The sequence below is a fragment of the Ovis aries genome, chromosome 19, assembly GCF_016772045.2.
Source record: "Ovis aries strain OAR_USU_Benz2616 breed Rambouillet chromosome 19, ARS-UI_Ramb_v3.0, whole genome shotgun sequence".
Taxonomy (NCBI): Eukaryota; Metazoa; Chordata; class Mammalia; order Artiodactyla; family Bovidae; genus Ovis; species Ovis aries.
In genome coordinates, this window is record NC_056072.1 from 14,009,393 (window position 1) to 14,033,124 (window position 23,732).

Genomic DNA, 23,732 nt, shown 5'->3' on the forward strand with positions numbered 1-23,732 from the left:
CAGTCTGCTCTCTTACCACTGTGGAATTATGGAGAAATCAGTATCAAACAATATTTGAAAGTAACCCACATATTTTCAAGTGCAATGTGACATTTACCAAGACAGATCCTTGACTTGGCCATTAAAAGCCTCAATAAAGTTAGAAAACTGAAAAAACTCAGAGGGTAACTACAGAGAAGAAAGCTTTGAAATGAGCAATTAATATCAAAGACACTTAACCCCATGTATTTAGAAATTAAATGTCTACTTTTAAATGATGGGAGTATCTAAGAAACCATAACAAGGAAAAGTAGAAAATACTGTGTAACATAATAAAAATGAAGAGAGAATTTATCAGAATTTGTTGCATGCTAAAGTTGCTCAAGGCTATGGTTTTTCCAGTGGTCATGTATGGATGTGAGAGTTGGACTATGAAGAAAGCCGAGTGCTGAAGAATTGATGCTTTTGAACTGTGGTGTTGGAAAAGACTCTTGAGAGTCCCTTGGGCTGCAAGGAGATCCAACCAGTCCATTCTGAAGGAGATCAGTTCTGGGTATTCACTGGAACGACTGATGCTAAAGCTGAAACTCCAGTACTTTGGGCACCTCGTGCGAAGAGTTGACTCACTGGAAAAGACTCTGATGCTGGGAGGGATTGGGGGCAGGAGGAGAAGGGGACGACAGAGGATGAGATGGCTGGATGGCATCACCGACTAAACAGACGTGAGTCTGAGTGAACTCTGGGAGTTGGTGAGGGACAGGGAGGCCTGGCATGCTGCGATTCATGGGGTCGCAAAGAGTTGGACGCGACTGAACTGAACTGAAAGTTGCTCAATGTAACCAACTGAAATGTGGAATCTTAAATAAAGATGAAAACAAATAATGGACACTAGCATAAAATTTTGTTAAATTTGAAGAAAATCTGTACTTCAGTTAATACTGTATCACATGCTAATTTTGTTGCTGTTTCACAACATATTTCTTTTATTTTCAGAATTAGAAGTTTCAAGCCTCACTGAAATTTTTTTAAAAATCCTAAAATAATAAGCCTTCTAGACTTTAGCAGTAATACTAGATGCCAGAATAAATGGAATTATATCACAATTTTGAGTGAATACAAATTAGAAATCTAGCATTCTAGTCATACTTAGTTAAACAAGTGGAACCAAAATGTCATAAATTTTTTAGCTGAGCAAAAATTCATAAGTTTTTTTTTTTTGCTTTATTGAAATTCTTTTTTTTTTTAAATTTTTAAAATCTTTAATTCTTACATGCGTTCCCAAACATGAACCCCCCTCCCACCTCCCTCCCCATAACATCTCTCGGGTCATCCCCATGCACCAGCCCCAAGCATGCTGTATCCTGCGTCAGACATAGACTGGCGATTCAATTCTTACATGATAGTATACATGTTAGAATGTCATTCTCCCAAATCATCCCACCCTCTCCCTCTGAGTCCAAAAGTCCATTATACACATCTGTGTCTCTTTCCCTGTCTTGCATACAGGGTCGTCATTGCCATCTTCCTAAATTCCATATATATGTGTTAGTATACTGTATTGGTGTTTTTCTTTCTGGCTTACTTCACTCTGTATAATCGGCTCCAGTTTCATCCATCTCATCAGAACTGATTCAAATGAATTCTTTTTTACGGCTGAGTAATACTCCATTGTGAATATGTACCACAGCTTTCTTATCCATTCATCTGCTGATGGACATCTAGGTTGTTTCCATGTCCTGGCTATTATAAACAGTGCTGCGATGAACATTGGGGTACATGTGTCTCTTTCAATTCTGGTTTCCTCAGTGTGTATGCCCAGAAGTGGGATTGCTGGGTCATAAGGTAGTTCTATTTGCAATTTTTTAAGGAATCTCCACACTATTCTCCATAGTGGCTGTACTAGTTTGCATTCCCACCAACAGTGTAGGAGGGTTCCCTTTTCTCCACACCCTCTCCAGCATTTATTGCTTGCAGATTTTTGGATCGCAGCCATTCTGACTGGTGTGAGGTGGTACCTCATTGTGGTTTTGATTTGCATTTCTCTAATAATGAGTGATGTTGAGCATCTTTTCATGTGTTTGTTAGCCATCCGTATGTCTTCTTTGGAGAAATGTCTATTTAGTTCTTTGGCCCATTTTTTGATTGGGTCGTTTATTTTTCTGGAATTGAGCTGCAGAAGTTGCTTGTATATTTTTGAGATTAGTTGTTTGTCAGTTGCTTCATTTGCTATTATTTTCTCCCCATTCAGAAGGCTGTCTTTTCACCTTGCTTATATTTTCCTTTGTTGTGCAGAAGCTTTTAGTTTTAATTAGATCCCATTTGTTTATTTTTGCTTTTATTTCCAGAATTCTGGGAGGTGGATCATAGAGGATCCTGCTGTGATTTATGTCTGAGAGTGTTTTGCCTATGTTCTCCTCTAGGAGTTTTATAGTTTCTGATCTTACATTTAGATCTTTAATCCATTTTGAGTTTATTTTTGTGTGCGGTGTTATGAAGTGATCTAGTTTCATTCTTTTACAAGTGGTTGACCAGTTTCCCAGCACCACTTGTTAAAGAGATTGTCTTTACTCCATTGTATATTCTTGCCTCCTTTGTCAAAGATAAGTTTTCTAAAATATACATACTATACATATTATTTATATATATGTACACAAAAGGTTTTTTGCTTACTATACTAGATAAAGGCTTGAGAAAGAACAAGTGAAAAAAGAGAAGTTGGAAAACATAAACTAAATCACATCTGAAGACTTGGAGGGAAAAAAAATACCTGGGCATTTTATATTTTTCAGAAAAGTTACAAGATAATTCTAACATGCATCTGAATTTTAAAAAGTGATTACAGGTTCTATTAAATTGTAGTTTCATGTTATAGAATTCTATTATATTCTGGTTGACTGATCATGATGCAATGGTATTAAAATGAATAATCGTTACATAATCACAATAGTAAAAGATGTTTATTAGTTTTCACAATGAATAGCCAGATAAGAAATAAAAGATAATTACAACTGCAAGCCATAATAGGAACATAATTAACCTAACAATATAAAACAATTACATCTAATTTGGGGCGTTAGTAGTGATGTGTTAAGTGGACACACACAGGGCACTTGTTGCAGAGTGCCCTGTGCTATATAGTGTATTCTCATCAATTTTATTTTATACATAGTATCAATGGTGTATATGTGTCAACTCCAGTCTGCCAATTCACTGCCCCCATTCCCTCTCGGTATCCACATACCCGTTCTCTACATCTGTGTTGTCTCTATTTCTGCTCTACAAATAAGATTGTCTATGCATTTTTCTAGATTTCACATATATACATTAATCCTGAGCATATACTGAGAGAAACCATACTTCAAAAAACATACATGCACCTCAATGTTCATAGCAGCGCTATTTATAACAGTCAAGACGTGGAAGCAACCTAAATGTCCATCAGCCGAGGAATGGATAAAGATGCGGTACACACTGCTCAGCCCTAAAAATGAAGGAACTGGTCATCTGTACAGACACGGGTGAACCTAGACACTGTTTATACAAAGTGAAGTAAGTGAAGTAAGTCAGAAAGAGAAAGATAAATATCCCTAAAATTTTAAAGAGGGGCAGTTTCCTGGGTACCCTCTGTAATGACCCTCACTAACTCACAAAAGGCAAATACAAGACTCACTATAACCAATGACAATGGGTGGAGAAGGTAAGAGGGACTAAGGTAGCATATAACAGTTTCTGCAACAGACCATCGTAATTTATTATGACCATCAAATAATGCAGAAAGAGACCTGAATTTTAAAAAATGTTTTATAGAATTACCAGTTTAGAATTCTGCGAAAATGACTGTTTGCTGAATCCAGGATATTGAAAAATACCTGGAGTCCTCTTTATGCTAAAATAATCCCTTTCTGCAAAGCTTGTATTTAAATAGGAGATGTTTGAGGTAGAGAATATACTCCAAAGGAAAAGGCATAGGCGATAATACATTCATCTCTAAAACTGGATTTTATTTGCAATAAATGAACGGATATTTTATAGTAAAATTACCAAGCTAATAAAATTTAAAAACCACTTCCTAACAGTAAAAACTTACCAAACCAGGCAATTTTTACAACTGGAAGAAGAAAATTCTCTGCATAAAACTGGTTAATCATAGTTATGGCTTTATTATCCAGACAATGTGCATAAATTCCACACGGCAAAGTCTCAGCTTCACAAACTAATGGTTCATTTATTCAAAGAGACTGATCCAGAATTAAAATGAGACTGTTGGTCTGAAGTATTACGCTGTAGGATTCTGTTGCCCCTAAAGCAGCTGTCCTGGGAGGCTCTGCCCCTTGCACGTCTGTGATCTATGACGCTGCAGGAGACTCACTCGTTGGCGCTGAAGTGGCATGTTTCCCACCGACAGCGCCATCAGGCCAGCTCACTTTAGAGCTACAGTGAAATTGCTGGAAATACCCTGGGGTCCATTATTTCAGCACATTAATGAGGCTGTTCACAAAGAGAGTTTATTACAGTAAGAGATAGATGTTTATTAGATCAGTGGTACGATTACAGAACATGCTGTATGGGAAGGGCCTCTGGGAGCCATAGGCAGGATAATTTTGCAGGCATTAAACAAAACAAAAAAGCCAAACATTGTTATCAAAACTGTTAACTTCACTGCATCACAGTCATGGCTAAATATCCATACTACTAAATATCAACATTATTTTTCTGTTTCAAAAATGATGTGCAGACAGGCTTTCTGAATTTGTATAAAATCAAAAGTTTTCTTTTTTTGGGGGGGTGGCAAAAATAAAACAAACTCAGAGAGTTTACTGCTCATCTTTTAAATACAGTTCATTTCTAAAGGCACTTGGGAATTACATTTGGAGGTGGTAGCCATGATGGTCTCTCACTGCATGTTAAAACATTACTGAGTAATAAAGATAAGACCACCACCAGTACGGACATGACAGAGAGAGAAAAGAACACAGTGATGGTGACAGTTACTATGTGCCAAGTGCTGTGACAAGAGTTCTTCACACATTGTTCCTTTAGTTTTCCTAAAACCCCATGAGGTGTTAAAATTTCCTCCTTTTTTTTTTTTTTTTTACGGAAATGGAGACTTACTAACTTGCCCAAAGCCTTTCATCTGGTAACCAGTGAAGCCAGGTCAACCACAATTAAATGAATGGGTGTTCAGAGATGATCCAACTGCATCACGGAAATACCAGGTATCTTGCCAAACAGCCTCATGTGCACGTGTGTTCACTGTGTCCAACTCTTTTGGGACCCTATGGACTGTATTCCACCAGGCTCCTTTGTCCATAGAATTTTTCCAGGCAAGAATCCTGGAGTCGGTTGCCATTTCCTCCTCCAGGAGATCTTCCTGACTCAGGGACCTAACCCGGGTCTCCTGCTTCTCCTGCACTGGCGGGCACATTCTTTTCCACTGTGCCACCCCAGACAGCCTCATATGAACTGTCGAATCAGTCAGCTAATACAGTTCTGTTTCTCCCTTTAAGAGATGTAACCATTTCCTTTTTTGTTGCTAGTATCTATTAACACAGAGTTCAGTATCACTAGGCTATTAGCCCCGTGGAAGACAAAGCAATAGTGGTTTCCACAGTTTAAAAATCTAGCATACACTGTAGGAGGCCTAGACATTAAAGACCAACATTGACAAAGTAAAATGCAACCAGTATGACACTGAAGTAGATATAAAGTACATACACGCACGCACGCACGCACGCACGCACGCACGCACGCACGCACGCACACACGTCAAGTTATGTTATCCATAACACCTCTTGACTTTAAATGGAGTTTTCATCATCCCCCCCAAATGTCTTGATCATGACTGTTTCTGTCTGATGAATCAGTGGAGAAAAGCTGTCTTTTCACACTGAAAATGCTAGTTTCTCTGGAGGATCACACAACGCAAAAAGGAAGGCTCTTCTGCCAATCCCTGGGCGGGGTGGGCGGGGTGGGTGGGGGGTTGGCCGTATCAGAACAGCTCTCCTGCTTGGCGGCTACTACTCGCCTTCTTTCCTGTGCTATAAAAGAATCAGTATGGTTCCATCCCCTTTAGTTTTATTAGGAAGATATCCAATTAGGTCAAAGAGATGCTATTTTTCACAGGACATGTTTTCCTACTGTCTCTTAGAACACAAACTACTCCCAATTATGCAATGATTGTGGTTCAAAGAACAAACAGAACCAACTGTATTCAAAGAAATGGTATTTTCATAGGATATATGTAGGTGCTACCCCCACTAACCTAACAATTATATGCCAAAGGTTAAAAAACAAAATCTTAATAGTATGTGATGTTTGAAATCTTTTACAAATATACTACCACACAGATGTCCACCCTACTCCTAACAACAAAATAATAATCCTGCTGCTGCTGCTGCTAAGTCGCTTCAGTCGTGTCTGACTCTGTGCGACCCCATAGAGGGCAGCCCACCAGGCTCCCCCATCCCTGGGATTCTCCAGGCAAGAACACTGGAGTGGGTTGCCATTTCCTTCTCCAATACATTAAAGTGAAAAGTGAAAGTGAAGTTGCTCAGTCGTGTCTGACTCTTTGCGACCCCATGGACTGCAGCCTACCAGGCTCCTCCGTCCATGGGATTTTCCAGGCAAGAGTACTGGAGTGGGGTGCCATGGCCTTCTCCAATAATCCTGACTAAACCAAATACCAAAAGGTAGAAAACAATCAATCATGAAAGTACCAGAAGAAAATACAGATGAATATATTTATATTCTTAGAATGGGAAGACCTTTTAAAAGATGACATAAAATCCAAAACTCATAAAGAAAAACTGATAAAAGTGACTACTAAATGAAAACTACCTTTAGAGCTAAAGTACCAAAAAAATTAGAAATATAGAAAGAAAATAAAAGGTATATTTGTTATGACAAAATAATAAGCATCTTACTAGACAAAGAATTCTTAAAAATCAACAGAAAAGAGTAAGCTAAACAGAAAATAAATCAGCGAAGAATACACTAAAGGAATTTATAGAAAAAGATACACCAGTGGCTAACAAACCCACCAAAGATGTTAAATTACATTAAAAATTAAATAAATACAAAACACCAAAGACATACAAAATGACATCTACAAGAAAAGCAAAATGATGGGATTTCATAAAACTCAGTATCAGCAAGGCTGTGCGGAAATGGGTAGCCTTTCTTTTAGTGAGAATGAAACGGCAGTCTACCTTTTAGGATGGCAATGTGGCAATACATATTAAAATTTTAAATTTACAGCCTTTTCAACTAGTATATTAAACAGGCTTCTCCAGAGAAAGAGCCAACAGGAGATACATAATTATGCAGAAAGAGATTCATTATGAAGGACTGGCTCCCATAGTTATAGAGGCTGAAAAGTTCCATGGATTTGCCATCCAAGAGCTCGAAGCCCAGGAAAGCTGATGGTACAGTTCTTATCCAAATCCAAAGGCCTTGAAATCCCAGGCAGGCAACAGTGCAAACCCTGGTCTGAGCCTGAAGACCCAGGATCCAGGGGTTCCAATGTATGATGGCAGCAGATGGACATCCCAGCTCAAGTGCACAGCAAATGTGCCTTCCTCTGCCTTTTTGTTCTTTGCAGGACATCAAACAGTTGAGTGATGCCTACTTGCATCAGTAAGGACAATCTGCTTTACTGAGTTTACTGTTCAAATGCTAATCTCTTCCAGAAACACCCTCAAAGGCACATTCGAAACAATGTTTCACCTTCTGTCCATAAATCAAGATTATCAAATAATTTTTTTTTAATTTTTCATTCCCACTTTTTGGCATCATGTATGTGAGGTTCCAGCATAAAAAACATATTATTTTATTTTATTATTATTTTACATTTTGGTGCTTTATATTTTCCCAGTGTTAATGCTCAAAGTGTTTTGAACTTGATTTTTAAACAATTACTAGTACAGGAAAAATGAGGTTAGCTATCAAATATTCAATTTGTTTTTCTCTCAGTGATAAATGAAGAGAAACTGATAACTGGGTAACACATTGAATTGTCTGTATTTGCAGTGTTTCTGCATGATGGATTTTGTAATTATCTTGGTCTCCACATTCCAAACAGCTTTGAGGTTTCATTTACATGAAATGTGAGTTTCCTATTTTTGCCTCAAGTTTATCTTTAATTATGTGCGAAACCACACTTATTTAAAAAAAAAAAAGTTATGAGCTGAAAACTTAACCCTTCAATTCACACTGACAGAAAAGAAAGACAGGAAAAGCTCAACCGAACAGTTTACACTCACATTTACTTCTCTGTAAAATGAGCGTTTGTCTACTGCACTTGAAAGCATACAGTCCAACAGGCATGCTCTTGATGACAGACGATAATAGGAAGTGAATTCTACATGGCAAGCCTTTGGTGATGTCCCACTACTGTTCCTGAAGATGGTTCAGCTCCAAGGATAGACAGAAATTATGGAAACCTGACTACTAATGACCCTAGGGAATCCAATCAAAATGAAAATAAAAATAACAAATGGAAGGTACACACACAGGCACACAATCCGCAACAGAACACACTCCTAAGAAGTATGCTGCTGCTGCTGCTAAGTCGCTTCAGTCGTGTCCGACTCTGTGCGACCCCACAGACGGCAGCCCACCAGGCTCCCCCGTCCCTGGGATTCTCCAGACTAGAACACTGGAGTGGGCTGCCATTTCCTTCTCCAATGCATGAAAGTGAAAAGTGAAAGTGAAGTCGCCCAGCCGTGTCCGACTCCCAGCGACCTCATGGACTGCAGCCTACCAGGCTCCTCCGTCCATGGGATTTTCCAGGCAAGAGTACTGCAGTGGGGTGCCATTGCCTTCTCCAAGAAGTATGCTAACAAGTTCAAATCAGTCAAGGCTGATGAGTCTCAATCTCAGTCTCTTACCAGATCATGTAGACATGGCCCCCAAATGAGTCTAAAATTGTTAGGATTCAAGTGAGAAAAAATCCTAACTTTGACCTAAATATGAATACCATTACTTCCTGGCCCAACTGATACCTTACAAGTAGGAACATGGAACTGCATGCAACAAAGATTCCTGGAAAATATTTTTGGAAAAATATTACCTTTTCTGCTATGGATACTAAGTATTTTTCATCATCTCTTGAGTGAATTTTAGAATGATGGAAAGGGCCAGAAGAACTCCTCTGGTCCAACTACTGACTTGTAGGTGACAAATGGTCATTTCAACTCCCTGGTGAATCTTTCAAACAAACTGGATGAAAAAGGTACCTTTACATACTGTGTCAAATGGCTGCGGCGGGCCACTGTATAAGGACATGTTAGAGCCCGTCTGCCCAAAATGTCCTGCTTGGGAAGGGGGACCAGGTAGCATGCTCTTTGACAGTAATTAGAGAGCAGGCCCAGGGGCTGCTGCGCGTGACATGTCTACTCAAAAGGGCATCAAGAATGGATTATTACTCAGCTCTAAAAAAAGAATGAAATATCGCCATTTGTAGCCAACTAGATAGACCCAGAGCTTATCTTACTAAGTGAAGTCAGACAGAGAAAGACAAATATCACAGGTTGTTGCTCATATGTGGAATCTAAGAAAAAGATACAAATGACCTTATTTACAAAGCAGAAATCGATCCACAGACATAGAAAGCAAAGTTACAGTTAGCAAAGGGAAAAGAGGGCGGGGGGAGGGATAAATTAGGAATTTGGAACTAACATGTACATAGTACTAAACAGGTAAACAACAAGGCCCTACAGTAGAGCACAGGGAACTATCCTCAGTACTTTGTAACAACCTGTAGATGAAAAGAATCTGAAAAAGGAATATATATATGTAGATATGAATCACTGTGCTGTACACCTGAAGCTGATACAATGCTGCAAATCAACTGTACTGCAATTAAAAAAGGAACAATATCTTTAAAAAGAATTAACTGATTAGCAAATCATGCTCCCCCCCCAAAATAACCTTTCTGTACATCAAAAAAAAAAAAAACTTCACCTGTTTTCTTCCTAAAAGAAATCACTATTCTTATCATTCACGGATGCAACATAGATGCCAAGACATGTAACTTACTGAGTCTCAAAGTAGAAGAACAGCATTTTAAAATTCAAAACGAACTTTTACGCTCTGTTGAGACATACCTAGCTGCTTATTTTGGAAGACTGAAATACAGTTTATTATAGCACTACAGGATCAATTTATTGCCACAGGAAATCCAACCAAATTGCTCATCCTCTCCACAGAACAGAACAGTATGTTGACCTTTACTGGCAGAATTAAAGAGTGAATCCTGTTGTAGCAGCTACTGTGAGAAACTCAAGAGCTGCAGAGCTGGTGAATATTTATGAAGTTTGCCTACTGAGCTGGCCACTGAAAGAGGATGGAGAGATACCTGCTTCTGAATCATCCAAGAAGCGTGGAGTTACCTGTCATATCTGACTCGGATTTCAAATCCTAAATTTAGGGGGGGGGGAACTCACTGTTTACTAAAAATGATACAGTGTATTAGGAAAAATGCTCAAGATTCTGAAGCTAAAATTACACTCCAGGTACAATTCTCCATCTGATGGAGAGAATGTCAGCTATCTCAAGAGAGGAAAGAGCCAGACCAAGCAGCTCCCTTGTTGAGCTTCCATGCCTCACACCCTACACTCTGGGCAGAGCAAGAAGACCCTTTGGTCCCCACTGGTGCAGTGCGACAGCTCCCTCCAAGGCCACCTTCTGGACACTCTTGAGTGGAGAATGCTTCCAAGGCCGAGGCTGAACGTCTGCTGTTTTGTGCCCCCTCGGAAGGATCATTGTCCCACCTCATTACACTACACCCTTCTGTTTTTTGACTCACATCCTAAACCAAAATTTTAATTAAAAAACTTTTGAGAAATACCCTGTTAAATCTTTGGTATAAATCACCCTACACCCCTTCTTTTGGTGTCTTTTATATATACATACATACATCATGACATAAATCAGCTCGTATTACAATTTTGTTTCATAACTAGGTTTTGGCACTTGTTATATCTTATCCATGTACGCCACAATTATTTATTGAGAGCTTGTGGTGGCCAAGCATTTTGAAAGTGCTGGTAATGAAGCTGGGAAATGACAAGTGACTTCTAGTCAAGGCAGTGTGTAACTTCAAATTTTGCACCAACAACTGCATAAAAAGTGAAAGAAGAAAAAAAAAATTAAGATACAGAGAAATATCTTTGTGGGCCACAAATGAAACAAACACATAGAAGCTTGAGGTTCAAAAGCTCTTAGAAGCAGCAACTAGGAACATCACTATAATTGGGGCCAGAGCCCATGTTGGGGCTAGGACAAAAGTCAGGCCCAGAATGTGAAGCGGAGGCTGGCATTCCCTGTCCACAAAAGGAAGCTGAAATAGCTGTTCCAGCCTTGGGGCTTCCACGAATACATGAAGCTGCTCTAGTGAAAACAGCAGCAACAGAACCTGTGCCAAACCCTCGACAGGCCCGGTGTCTAGATTTGTGATACATCCAGTATCACCATAATACGGGAATTTGGGGACCCAGAGCAGTCAAGGTAACCATAGCAAGAAACCATTAGCACAGAAAATAGAAACAGCAGCCTCATACAGTGCAAATAACTCTACTCTTAATGAGTCTGACTGGGAAGGAAGCCTAAAATGAAGAAGACCAGTGACTACCAGAATTCATTATGGGGAGGGAGGTGGGAGGGGGGTTCATGTTTGGGAATGCATGTAAGAATTAAAGATATTAAAATTTAAAAAAAAACTAATCAAACAAACAAAAAAAAAGAAATGATAATAACAGAGTAACTTCAAAGGGACTTTATTTTTTCAAGCATAATTGGCAGGCAAAAAAAAACTGTACATATTTACAACATATAGTAATCAAGATAAGAAACATATCCACAAAGCTCAAAAGTATCTTTCCACCAATATATCACCATTTTGATTATAATAACTTCATGTACATCTTGACATGAGGTAGTGTTAAACCCTTCAACTTAATTTTCTTCCATAGTTGCCTTGGCTATACTAAGATTCTTTGTATTCCATGAACATTTTAGAACAAAGTAAACAATTTCTACAAAAACAATTCTCCTGAAAAAATTCCCAGAAACACAAAATCTTCTAAGACTGAATCATGAAGAAGCAGAAAATGTAAACAGAACTGTAACTAGCAAGGAGGCTGAATCAGTATTAAGTGTCTGCAGACCACAGCAGAGAGCCGAGACACTCCAGGCGGAAGGGAGGCAGACAGACAAAGCCGGCTCCCTGGCTACACAAAGTCAAAGTGTTAGTTGCTCAATCGTGTCTGACTCTGCGACCCATGGAATATAGCTCACCAGGCTCCTCTGTCCATGGGATTTTTCCAGGCAAGAATAATGGAGTGGGTTGCCATTCCCTCCTCCAGGGGATCTTCCTGACTCAGGGATTGAACCTGGCTTGCCTGCATTGCAGGCAGATTCATTACTGCCTGAGTTACCAGGGTCCTCCGCTACACCTCAAACACCAATTCAGCTGCACATGCCAGATGCCAACTGAGATAATGTGATTTTTAAAGTCTATTTTTCCTTTTATTTATTTATATTTTTGGCCACACCCTGCAGCTTGCAGGATCTTAGTGCCCCAAACACTTCAGGGTTTCACTAATGAATTATGTCAAACATTTTAAAAAGAACTAATACTAATTCTTCTCAAACTTTTCCCAAATTTTAAAGAGAAGGGAACATCTAACATATTCCATGAGTCCAGCATTATCCTAATTCTAAATCCAGAAAAAGACATTATAAAAAATAGAACTACAGATGAATAACCCTGATGATCCCTGATGCAAAACTCTTCAACAAAATTTTGGAAAACCAAACTCATCAGCATATTAAAAGTATCAAATGCCATGAACAAGCGGGCTTTACTCCTGGAACGCAAGGATGGTTAGGTATATGAAAAAAATCAAAATAATACACAGCAATATTACCCAAAGCAATCTACAGATTTGATGCAATCCTTCTCAAAATCCCAATAAAGTTTTTTGCAGAAATAGAAAACCCCATCCAAAAATCCATATGTAACTTCAAATGACCCAAAACAGCCAAACAATCTTGAAAAGGGAGAACACAGCTAGACTTCTAGATTTTGAAATTTACTCCACAATGATCAAACACATGTGGTAACAGCATGAAGAATGACATACAGACCAACAAAATAGAGATTCCAGAAATAAACCCCCATGCTGCTGCTGCTAAGTCGTTTCAGTCGTGTCCGACTCTGTACGACCCCATAGACCGCAGCCCACCAGACTCTGCCGTCCCTGGGATTCTCCAGGCAAGAACACTGGAGTGGGTTGCCATTTCCTTCTCCAATGCATGAAAGTGAAAAGTGAAAGTGAAGTCATTCAGTTGTGTCCGACTCCCAGCGACCCCATGGGCTACAGCCCACCAGGCTCCTCCATCCATGGGATTTTCCAGGCAAGAGTACTAGAGTGGGGTGCCATTGCCTTCTCCGAATAAGCCCCCATTTGTTGAAAAGATTGTTTTTTCCCATTAAATGGTCTTCATACCTTTGTTAAAAATTATTTAACTACATATATGGGGGTTTATTATATATAGTTAAATAATTTTTAACAAGGGTATGAAGACCATTTAATGGGAAAACCCAATCTTTTCAACAAATGGTTCTGAGAAAACTGGATATGCACAGTCAAAAGAATGAAGTTGGACCCTTATCTAACACCACACACAAATATAAACTCAAAGTTAATGAAACACCTAAATGTAAGACCTAAAACTGTAAAATTCTCATAAGAAACACAGGGAAAAAATTCATGATACCAGATTTGGCAATGACTTCTTGGATATGACACAAAACGTACAGGCAACAAATGAGAAATTGGGCAAATCATGAAAATTTATGAAAAGTTTTTAAAACCGTCCATCAAAAGACAGTATCAGCAGAGTAAAAAGGCAATCCACAGAATGTCATAAAGTATTTTCATAACATGTTTGATAATGGATTAACATTCAGAATATACAGGGAATTTCTTATACTCAACAACAAAAAAACAACATAATTAAAAACTGGGCAAAGAACTTGATTAGAATAACCATAGGATCTAGTAATTTCATTTCTGACTATAGTCAAAAAAGTTGGTGCAGAGTCTCCAAAAGATATTTGTACATCCATGTTCGCAGTAGCGTTATTCACGATAGCTAAAACTGGAAAGCCACCCAAGTGTGTCCAGCAACAGATGAATAAGCAAAATGTGGCCTAGACATACAGTAGAATATTATTCAACCTTAAAAAGGGAGGAAATTCTGACGTATGCTAATACTGATGAACCTCAAGGATATTATGACAAAAGAAATAAGCCATTCACAAACTGACAAATGTTATATGACTCTACTTATATGAGGTGATTAAAATAGTCAAAATCAGAGGCAGAAAATAGAATGGTGGTTGATAAGGGCTGTGAGGAGTGGGGATTGGACGGTTATTATTTAGTAGGTAGAATTTAAGTTTAAAAGATGAGAAGAATTACAGAGGTGGTTATGGCTGCACAACATTATGAATGCATTTAATTCCAGTGAACTATACACTTAAAATGATTGAGAGGGTAAATTTTGCTCTTCTTCCTTGCCCCAAATTATATAGTTAGTTATTCCCTCCACAGGCCCCATGGAACTTAGAAGTATAGTACAATATTTTCTACACTGCCCTGATTCAACATTCAAAAAACTATATCATAGCATGCAGTCCCATCACTTAATGAAAGATAAGGAAAAAGTGGAAGCAGGGACAGATTTTATTTTCTTGGGCTCCAAAATCGCCGCAGACGATGACTGTAGCCATGAAATTAAAGGATACTTGCTCTTTGGAAGAAAAGCTATGACAAACATCTGCATACTAAAAAGCAGAGGCATCACTTTGCCAACAAAGGTCTGTATAGTCAAAGCTATGGTTTTTCCAGTAATCATGTGTGAATGTGGGAGCTGGACCTTAAAGAAGGCTGAGCACCAAAGAATTGATGCTTTCAAATTGTGGTATTGGAGAAGACTTTTGAAAGTCCCCTGGACAGCAAGGAGATCAAACCAGTCAATCCTAAAGGAAATCAACCCTGAATATTCATTGGAAGGGCTGATGTTGAAGCTGAAGCTCTAATGCTTTGGCCATCTCATAGGAAAAGACCCTGATGCTGGGAAAGATTGAGGGCAAGGGAAGAGGACGACAGAGGATGAGATGGTTGGATGGCATCGCTGATTCAATGGACGTGAGTTTGAGCAAACTCCAGGAGACAGTGAAGGACAGGGAAGCCTGGCATGCTGCAGTCCACAGGGTCGCGAAGAGTTGGGTATGACTTGGCAAGCGAACAGCAACAACACTGTGTGATACACTGGCATGTTTGCGGCGGCTCCCTGGTCTCATGCAGGAGGCTTATGAAGGGATGTTGAGGATCCTGTATATTATCAACTGCAGAGTATATGCTGGATCTCTGTAACTCAAAAATTTTTTGTCAGGAGGCTACAAGTTTACAAGAAGAACTGCCAGACATTTCACTAAAAAAAAAAAAATTAATCCAGCAAATATTTTAGGAGCTCAATAGTGGAGATATTAGATGAGGACTGCAATCCTACCCAAGCGGCAGAGTCAGTGTTGCAGTGGATGAGAAAGGCATGGCTAATAGGAAAAGGATAAGCCAGGCTAAAGACTGGCAACTTTGGCATAAAATAAAGAAAAATTTAAGACCAGTTATCTCTTATAAATTTGAAAATACCTATGTTAGTATAGGGAAAAGGAACCTGTAGCATATATTTTTAAATAGCACTTAATTACCTATTTACAAAATTCATCCTGGAAGTACCGTCTGGCTTTCTATTTTTTCAAAAAAAATTCAGGTCAAACAATTACTTTTTTTTTCAGGAGACACAGTCAAATTGTTACATCTCTGATTGGCCATATCTTATACTATAGTTACCAACTGAGGGTCCAAAGATCCCCTTGAAATTGTGCATTATGCAGAGAACTTAGAATATAGGTAAGCCTACGCATTTTTCTGGGAAGAGAGTCTAGAGTCATCATATTCTCTAACCAGTTCATACTCAAGACAGACTTAAAATCATCGTCTTATTCTTATAGTTCATTATGATTCCATAGGGTATAGTATAAGTATGGTTTGACAGGTTTCATATTCCCTGAAGGATAAGTATGCTTACGTTCACAGGACCCTATCTGAAAAGAACCTCAAAAGCTAACAAGTTCATTCTCCTTCCTTTAGGCAAAATACCTCTACAACCACCCAAGTCCAGTGAAAACTGAAAGTCTGCTTATTTTTCCCTGTGGGAAAGCAATTCCAACACCTCATTCTGTAAGTTATTACATTTTTTAACAACCATTGTAAAATTTATCTTTGGTCTGTACGTGCTTCAGTTGAGGCCCCCAACAGCTTTATGTCTGTTTTCCTTTACATTATACATAGATATAAATGTGTATTATCTTTTCCAGAGAAGATAAATTGAATGTTTCCCGCAGGCTATTTTTAAAGCTAATGACTTCAGTGATAAATATGTATGTATACAACAGAGTTCACATACCTTGGGTAAATGTTTGGCCAATGTACTAGAACCTAAGTGTGGTATTCCTGGTGGCTCAGACGGTAAAGCGCCTGTCTACAATGCGGGAGACCCAGGTTCGATCCCTGGGTTGGGAAGATCCCCTGGAGAAGGAAATGGCAATCCACTCCAGGACTATTGCCTGGAAAATCCCATGGACAGAGGAGCCTGGTAGGCTACAGCCCATGGGGTCACAAAGAGTCGGACACAACTGAGCGACTTCACTTCAAGTGTGATTAAGTTACTAGTAATAAGAGTTCAGAGTTCCAAAGCCTGGCGAAAATACCTCAGAGGACACATTGCAGCAAGAAGGGACTGTATCCATTTACACTCCCACCAACTGCACAAGAGGGTTCCCTTTCCCCTTCATCCTCTCCAGCATTTACTGTTTACAGATTTTCAGATAATCGCCATGCTGACTGGTATGAGTTATGACTTGCCGTTCCCTAACAATGAGAGATGCTGAGTGTATTTTCATCTGTTTGTTGGCCATCCAGTATGTCTTCTTTGGAGAAATGTCTGTTTAGGTCTTTGCCCATTTTTTGATCTAGTTGTTTGTTTTTCTGATATTGAGCAGTATGGAGATCTCTCAAAAAGTAGGAATAAAACTACCATACAACCCAGCAATCCCACTACTAGGAATATGCCCTAAGAAAACCATAACTGTACCCCAGTGATCACTGCAGCACTATTTACAACAGCCAGGACATGCAAACGACCTGGATGTCCATTGACAGCCGAATGGATAAAGCAGTCGTGGTATATATATACACACACACATATATGTATATGTGTGTGTGTATATATATATGTATACATATATATGATGGAATATTACTCCACCATAAAAAGGAATGAATTTGAGTCAGTTGAACTAAGGTGCATGAACCTAAGACCTCTTACAAAGAGTGAAGTAAGAAAGAGAAAAACAAATATTGTATATTAAGGCATATACATGGAATCTAAAAAAAAAAATGGTACCAATGAATCTACTTGCAGGGCAGAAGCAGAGACACAGACGTAGAGAATGGAACAGTGGGCAAAGCTGGGGGAAGGAAAGGGTGGGAAGAACTGAGACAGGGGCACTGAAACATATACCCACCATGTGTAAAACAGACAGCTACAGGGGAGTCGCTATATGAAACAGGGAGCGCGGCTTCGTGCTCTGTGAGGACCGAGGGCTGTGGCTGGGGAGGGAAGAACGGAGGCTCAGTGAGAGAGGATGTATGTATACTTATGACTGAGTCACGTGGCTGTATGGCAGAAACCGGCACAGCACTGTAAAGCAATTATCCTCCGATTAAAAAAAAATTTTTTTTAATCTTAAAAAACAAATCAACAACAACAACAAAAAGAAGGGGCTCTCCTGTTTTTTTTCTGGCAGCTGTACTGCTGGCCAGAAGTGTGAAATGTGACAGCATCTGACAGTGACCTGACCTCTCCGTGGGCCCACAGTATGGGCCCCTCTGTGGCCCCCATCCTAGCCTGGCCTGTGATCACAAATCCACTGTTCCCCCGCACCCCCCATCCCCAGGGATATCATGCACTGCAGGCTTTCCAGGGCACTGGCATCCCACTTCCCCTGTCTGTCCTCTTCTCTGGGTTTGTCTCCTGTGATCCTCCCTACACACCCTCCAGGCCTCCCACCACCATCAGAACCTTGCTCCCTCTGTGTGTTACCCACTGGCTACGATGCACCTGCACTGTGAAGGGTTGCCTCCTGCTTGCCCAGGGACCGTTAACCAGCTCTGGCTGGGGCAACCCAGCAGATCTGTCCACTGTCCTGGGGGCTGTAGTCACACCATCTCCAATGAGGGCTGATCCACAGCCTGCAGGGAGAGGCCAGTCAGTTCAGTCACTCAGTCACGTCCAGCTCTTTGCAACCCCATGGACTGCAGCACCTCCTTGTCCGTCACCAACTCTCAGAGCTTGCTCACACTCATGTCCATCAAGTTGGTGATGCCATCCAACCATCTCATCCTCTGTCATCCCCTTCTCCTTCTGTCATCAATCTTTCCCAGCATCAGGGTCTTTTCCAGTGAGTCAGTTCTTCGTATCAGGTAGCCAAAGTATTGGAGTTTCAGCTTCAGCATCAGTCCTTCCAATGAATATTCAGGACTGATTTCCTTTAGGATGGACTAGTTGGATCTCCTTGTAGTCCAAGGGACTCTCAAGAGTCTTCTCCAACACCACAGTTCAAAGGCATCAATTCTTCAGTGCTCAGCTTTTTTCACAGTCCAACTCTCACATCCATACATGACTACTGGAAAAAACCATAGCTTTGACCAAACAGAACTTTGTTGACAAAGTAATATCTCTGTTTTTTAATATACTGTCTAGGTTGGTTGTAGCTTTCCTTCTAAGGAGCAAGTGTGTTTTAATTACATGGCTGCAGTCACCACCTGCAGTGATTTTGGAGCCCCAAAATATAAAGTCTCTCACTGTTTCCATTGTTTCCCCATCTATTTGCCATGAAGTGATGGGACCAGATGCCATGATCTTAGTTTTCTGAATGTTGATTTTAAAGCCAAATTTTTCACTCTCGTCTTTAACATTCATCAAGAGGCTCTTTAGTTCTTCTTCGCTTTCTGCCATAAGGGTGGTGTCATCTACGTATCTGCGATTATTGATATTTCTCCTAGCAATCTAGATTCCAGCTTGTAGCTTCATCCAGCCTGGCATTTCGCATAATGTACTCTGCATATGAATTAAATAAACAGGGTGACAATACACAGCCTTGACATACTCCCTTCCCAATTTGGAACCAGTCTGTTGTTCCATGTCCAGTTCTAACTGTTGCTTCTTGACCCTTCAAGTCTGTCCTTCCTTGGGTACTCTCCCTCAGCTTTTGAATAACTTATAAGGTTCTTTGTAAATCTTTCATTTACTCTCCAATTACTGTTTAATGAGTCTTTATATTGAAATTCTCCTGTTTAAATCACTATGTGTTTTTTATCTTTTGGTGGGATTCAGAGAGATACAATCATAAGATCTTTGTGTTCATTGAGAATATTTGTTAACAGTGTATTCTTCATTGTTCTCATTTTTCCTTCTAGTGTGTCTTATGGTTAAAATATGTTTTGTATACAATTCCTACTTATTGATATTCCTCTGATATTTACTGATATTCTCTTAACTAATGCATGGTGAAGTGTTTCCAGAAATTCGAAAGGAGGTACAGTCTCAATTTTCAGGATAGAGAGACAGATATGTTTCTATTAATCTTATTAAAGTTTTCATATCCTCTATGAAAGTGAAAGTGAAGTTGCTCAGTCGTGTCCGATTCTTTGTGACCCCATGGACACCAGGCTCTTCCGTCTGTGGGATTTTCTAGGCAAGAGTACTGGAGTGGGTTGCCATTTCCTTCTCCAAGGATTCTTCTCCACCCAGGGATCGAACCCAGGTCTCCCGCATTGTAGACCAACGCTTTACCATCTGAGCCACCAGGGAAGTCCACCAGGGGTCAATTAACGTTTTCTGTAAAGAGTCAGACAGTAAACATCACAGGCTTATGAGCTACAGAGTCCAGGTTGTAACTCCCCAACTCTACCGTTGAGATGCAAAAGCAGCTGCAGACAACTCATAAATGAACTGTTTGTGTGGCTATATTCAATAGAACTTGACTTACAAAAAGATTAGCCCACACTGCCTCATCTATCAACCCCTGATCTACATTATCATTTTTATCTGCTTGATTCATCAAGCAATGAGAGAGATGGGTTGCTGCTGCTGCTGCTAAGTCGCTTCAGTCATGTTTGACTCTGTGTGACCACATAGATGGCAGCCCACCAGGCTCCCCTCATCCCTGGGATTCTCCAGGCAAGAACACTGGAGTGGCTTGCCATTTCCTTCTCCAATGTGTGAAAGTGAAGTTGCCCAGTCGTGTCCGATTCTTAGCGACCCCATGGACTGCAGCCTACCAGGCTCCTCTGTCCATGGGATTTTCCAGGCAAGAGTACTGGAGTGGGTTGCCATTGCCTTCTCCAAGAGACAGGTTACATCTCTCAATACTACTGTGTTTTAAAAATACTTTACCCTGTATATTCTGGTTCTTCTCCATTTATAGAGTTCTACACTCTGTATTTGACAGAAAAAGTTCATAGTTACAGTTTTCTGTGCATTTTATTCTTTACCATGGTAGAGTGCTTCTCTTCATCCTGATAAAGGTTCCTTTGCTTTGCGTTACACCCTACATCTAATTTAGGAAAACATTTAGAAAGAAAATACCCAATAAGACAATAAAATTAAGACTAAAGATAAGTTTAAGAATAAATCTAATTGGAATAAATTCAACTGTTAAAAGAAAGCAAGTCTAAGAATGTGGCAAAGGTCAAAATCCACCCATAAGAGACATATGTGAAAAAGAGAATCCTAGAAGTTTCCCAGAAATAGATTCTTCATCTGCTTTGAGCTATTTTTATTGTTTAAATCTCATATGCTATTGATGTAAGTATTATCCTACAGATCACATATCGCATCAGTTACATGTAATGAGAATGTTCTGAATCTTTTATACATCCATAAAGTAGCATGATTTGGGTTAGCCTCCCCTCTGTTCACTGGAGTCCCATTTGTATTTCCAAAATATATAAAGAGCTCACACAACTCAATAACAAAACACAACCCAAGCGAAAAATGGGCAGAAGACCTCAATATACATTTCTCCAAAGACATACAGATGGCCAATAGGCACGTGAAAAGATGCTCAACATTGCTAATTATCAGGGAGATGCAAGTCAAACAGATAATGAGATTGATTTGCTCCAAACTCCAAGTCCCCATTAGGTTCTTTTCACATACTATGTACTCTTGTGCAGTCTCTTGGGTGATTTCACTTATTTCATTCTATTTCTATGGAGACAGCAGTCTGCCTGCGCTTCTGCATTTTAGGGGAATCCTGCATGCCAAGTAACTCTAATATATCTTTCTGAAAGATAATTGATCCCCACAGTGGCTTTCTTCTTCCTTCTTGGAATTCACTTATGGATTTTTTTTTAACCTCACACCCATGAAGAATTTGAGACCCAGTCTTACTTAGATATCCACTTAAACAAATCATAAGTCACCTGGGAGTTAAAGCAGAAATTTAGTATTTCTAGGCTAAACACTGTTCTGACATTTCTTTTGGTTCTGGTTTGGAAAGGAAGCAAAATAAAGATATCATGAGACTAACACAATCACACCCTCAGCAATGACCCAAGAGACGCACGAGCAGGTGTGTGAGCTCTTACCAGCGGGATGAGCAGGCTGACGAGGTCTGTGAGAGGCTTGCCAAGCAGCAGCAGGTCTTCCGCGGCCTGAGTGCTCCCTCCTGCGCCGGATTTCTGTGCCTGAACAGGTAGAGGAGAGGGGAAGGGGTCTTGGAGATCAGTCAGCTCGGCTACGGGAGACAAGGGCAACACCTGATGGTGGCCAGGGAGGTCTCTAACCGCAGGCCCCCAGGAGAAGTTATGCGCGGTCACCACGCGGCAAGGAAAGCACACGCTGCCTCCATCTCAGGCCACAGAGCGGGGTGTGGGCGTGATAAACCAACAGCCAGGGCGGCCACTGGCAGGATGATGTTGACCGACCCTGGAGGGCAAGCACTTTTTCTTCTGAACCATCCTGAGACATGGTGAGGTTATCCCCATTTTTCAGGGGAGATAACTGAAGTTCAGAGAGGTTGAGTAGTGTGTCTGAAGTCCCACAGATAACGGATGACTTAGCTGGAGGATGAATCCAGGCTAAATGACTCCAGATAACACAAGCTCGCTTCTTCTGGGCACTTCTATGCACATTTTATGATGCAAACCAAATCCATTCTACTGTGGTTTCCATCTCTATATGCACACATCTGCTTGAATAACATCTAAAATGTTTATCGAATGAATAGGCTTTGGACTGGGGCTTCCCTGGTGACTCAGTAGGAAAGAATCCACCTGCAATGCAGGAGGCGTGGCAGGAGCCGCTGGTTCGACCCCTGGGCTGGGAAGATCCCCAGCAGAAGGAAATGGCAACCCACTCCAACATTCTGGCCTGGGAAATCCCATGGAGAGAGGAACCTGGTGGGCTACAGCCCATGGGGTCGCAGAGTTGGACATGACTGAGTGACTAAGCAACATCAATGAGACTTTGGACTACTGCATGAAGAGGCTCAGATACGGGTCCACAGTGCTTAGGAAGAATGCAAGGAAAGAAGAATTGAGAAAGGAGTGGCTTTAAGGATGTCTTTCCCCAGGAGCTTTATAGAAACTGTCTCATTCTAGAGGAGATTTCTATGAGAGATGAGTAATTTTAAACTGAGAGAAGTTACTGATTACTGTGTTTGCTATAGTACATACACATCTCATTTGTGTATACCCTCTCTGTTTTTAATTTTACTCAGAACAAAACTACTAGGTGATGATCTTTGCCAGAGCCTTTAGAGTAGGCTGTCCCACCTCAGGTCCCTACTCTGGACCCTAGGGCCCCTCTCATAAATGTCAAGGCTCCTTCTGGCTTCCGGCTTGTGGATGGAATCTGGGTTGCCTGCTTTCCTTGGTTCAAAAGGACATTATGGAAAATCAGACATCTGCCTTTTAACAGCTTGCACCTCTCTACAGCCAAGGGGGATGACAGTGATCAGTAGCTCGGAGTTTCGTCTCACCTCTCCCCTTCTCTACCTCAACCCCTGGCCTCTACCAGAAAGGTGGGACTTTCTCCCAGAAAACAGATTTGTAGCACTACCCTAGGTCTGAACCTTTGTGAGGCTTGGCTGTTGATCTTGCCTTCTGAAGCATGATGTAAGGCAGAATACTGACCTTTTCACATTAGCACATTAGCCTTTAGAGAAGATGACTGTCTCTTGGGAAAGATGAGGCAGTCCTGCAGACCAGCACCTAGACAGCGAAGGGCACCGTGCCACCGCTTCCTTTCCAAACACATGTAAGCAAGGAGACACGTCCACAAACACAGGCACACACTGTGGGACTCTCCCCACGCACACGGCCAGTGGCCCTCTAGGCCCTCCACAATCCACAGTCATTTCTTACTGTCACCAAGAAACATCCCAACCCTCCTGCCAGTATTTGGGTACCAACTCCCTGCAGAGATGCCAAAGGCTCCAGAAAGGGATTGCTACAGCTTTACACAGAGGGAGGTGCACATCAGAGATGCACCTGAAATTCAACTCTCCTCCCAAGGTACAGGTCCACAGCAGAAGGTTTGTGTGCTAAGTG

General features: G+C 40.6%; 1 protein-coding gene across 8 annotated transcripts in view; it reads right to left on the reverse strand.

The window, feature by feature from the left end:
* The window catches only part of ULK4 (unc-51 like kinase 4), a 528,243-nt gene that overhangs the window by 134,861 nt on the left and 369,650 nt on the right, over positions 1-23,732 (reverse strand). For all 8 annotated transcript variants that reach the window (XM_060402096.1, XM_060402095.1, XM_060402097.1 and 5 more), the window contains one exon: positions 21,768-21,866. In XM_060402096.1, coding sequence (XP_060258079.1) covers positions 21,768-21,866 — 99 coding nt within the window. The remainder of the gene's footprint in view (positions 1-21,767; positions 21,867-23,732) is intronic.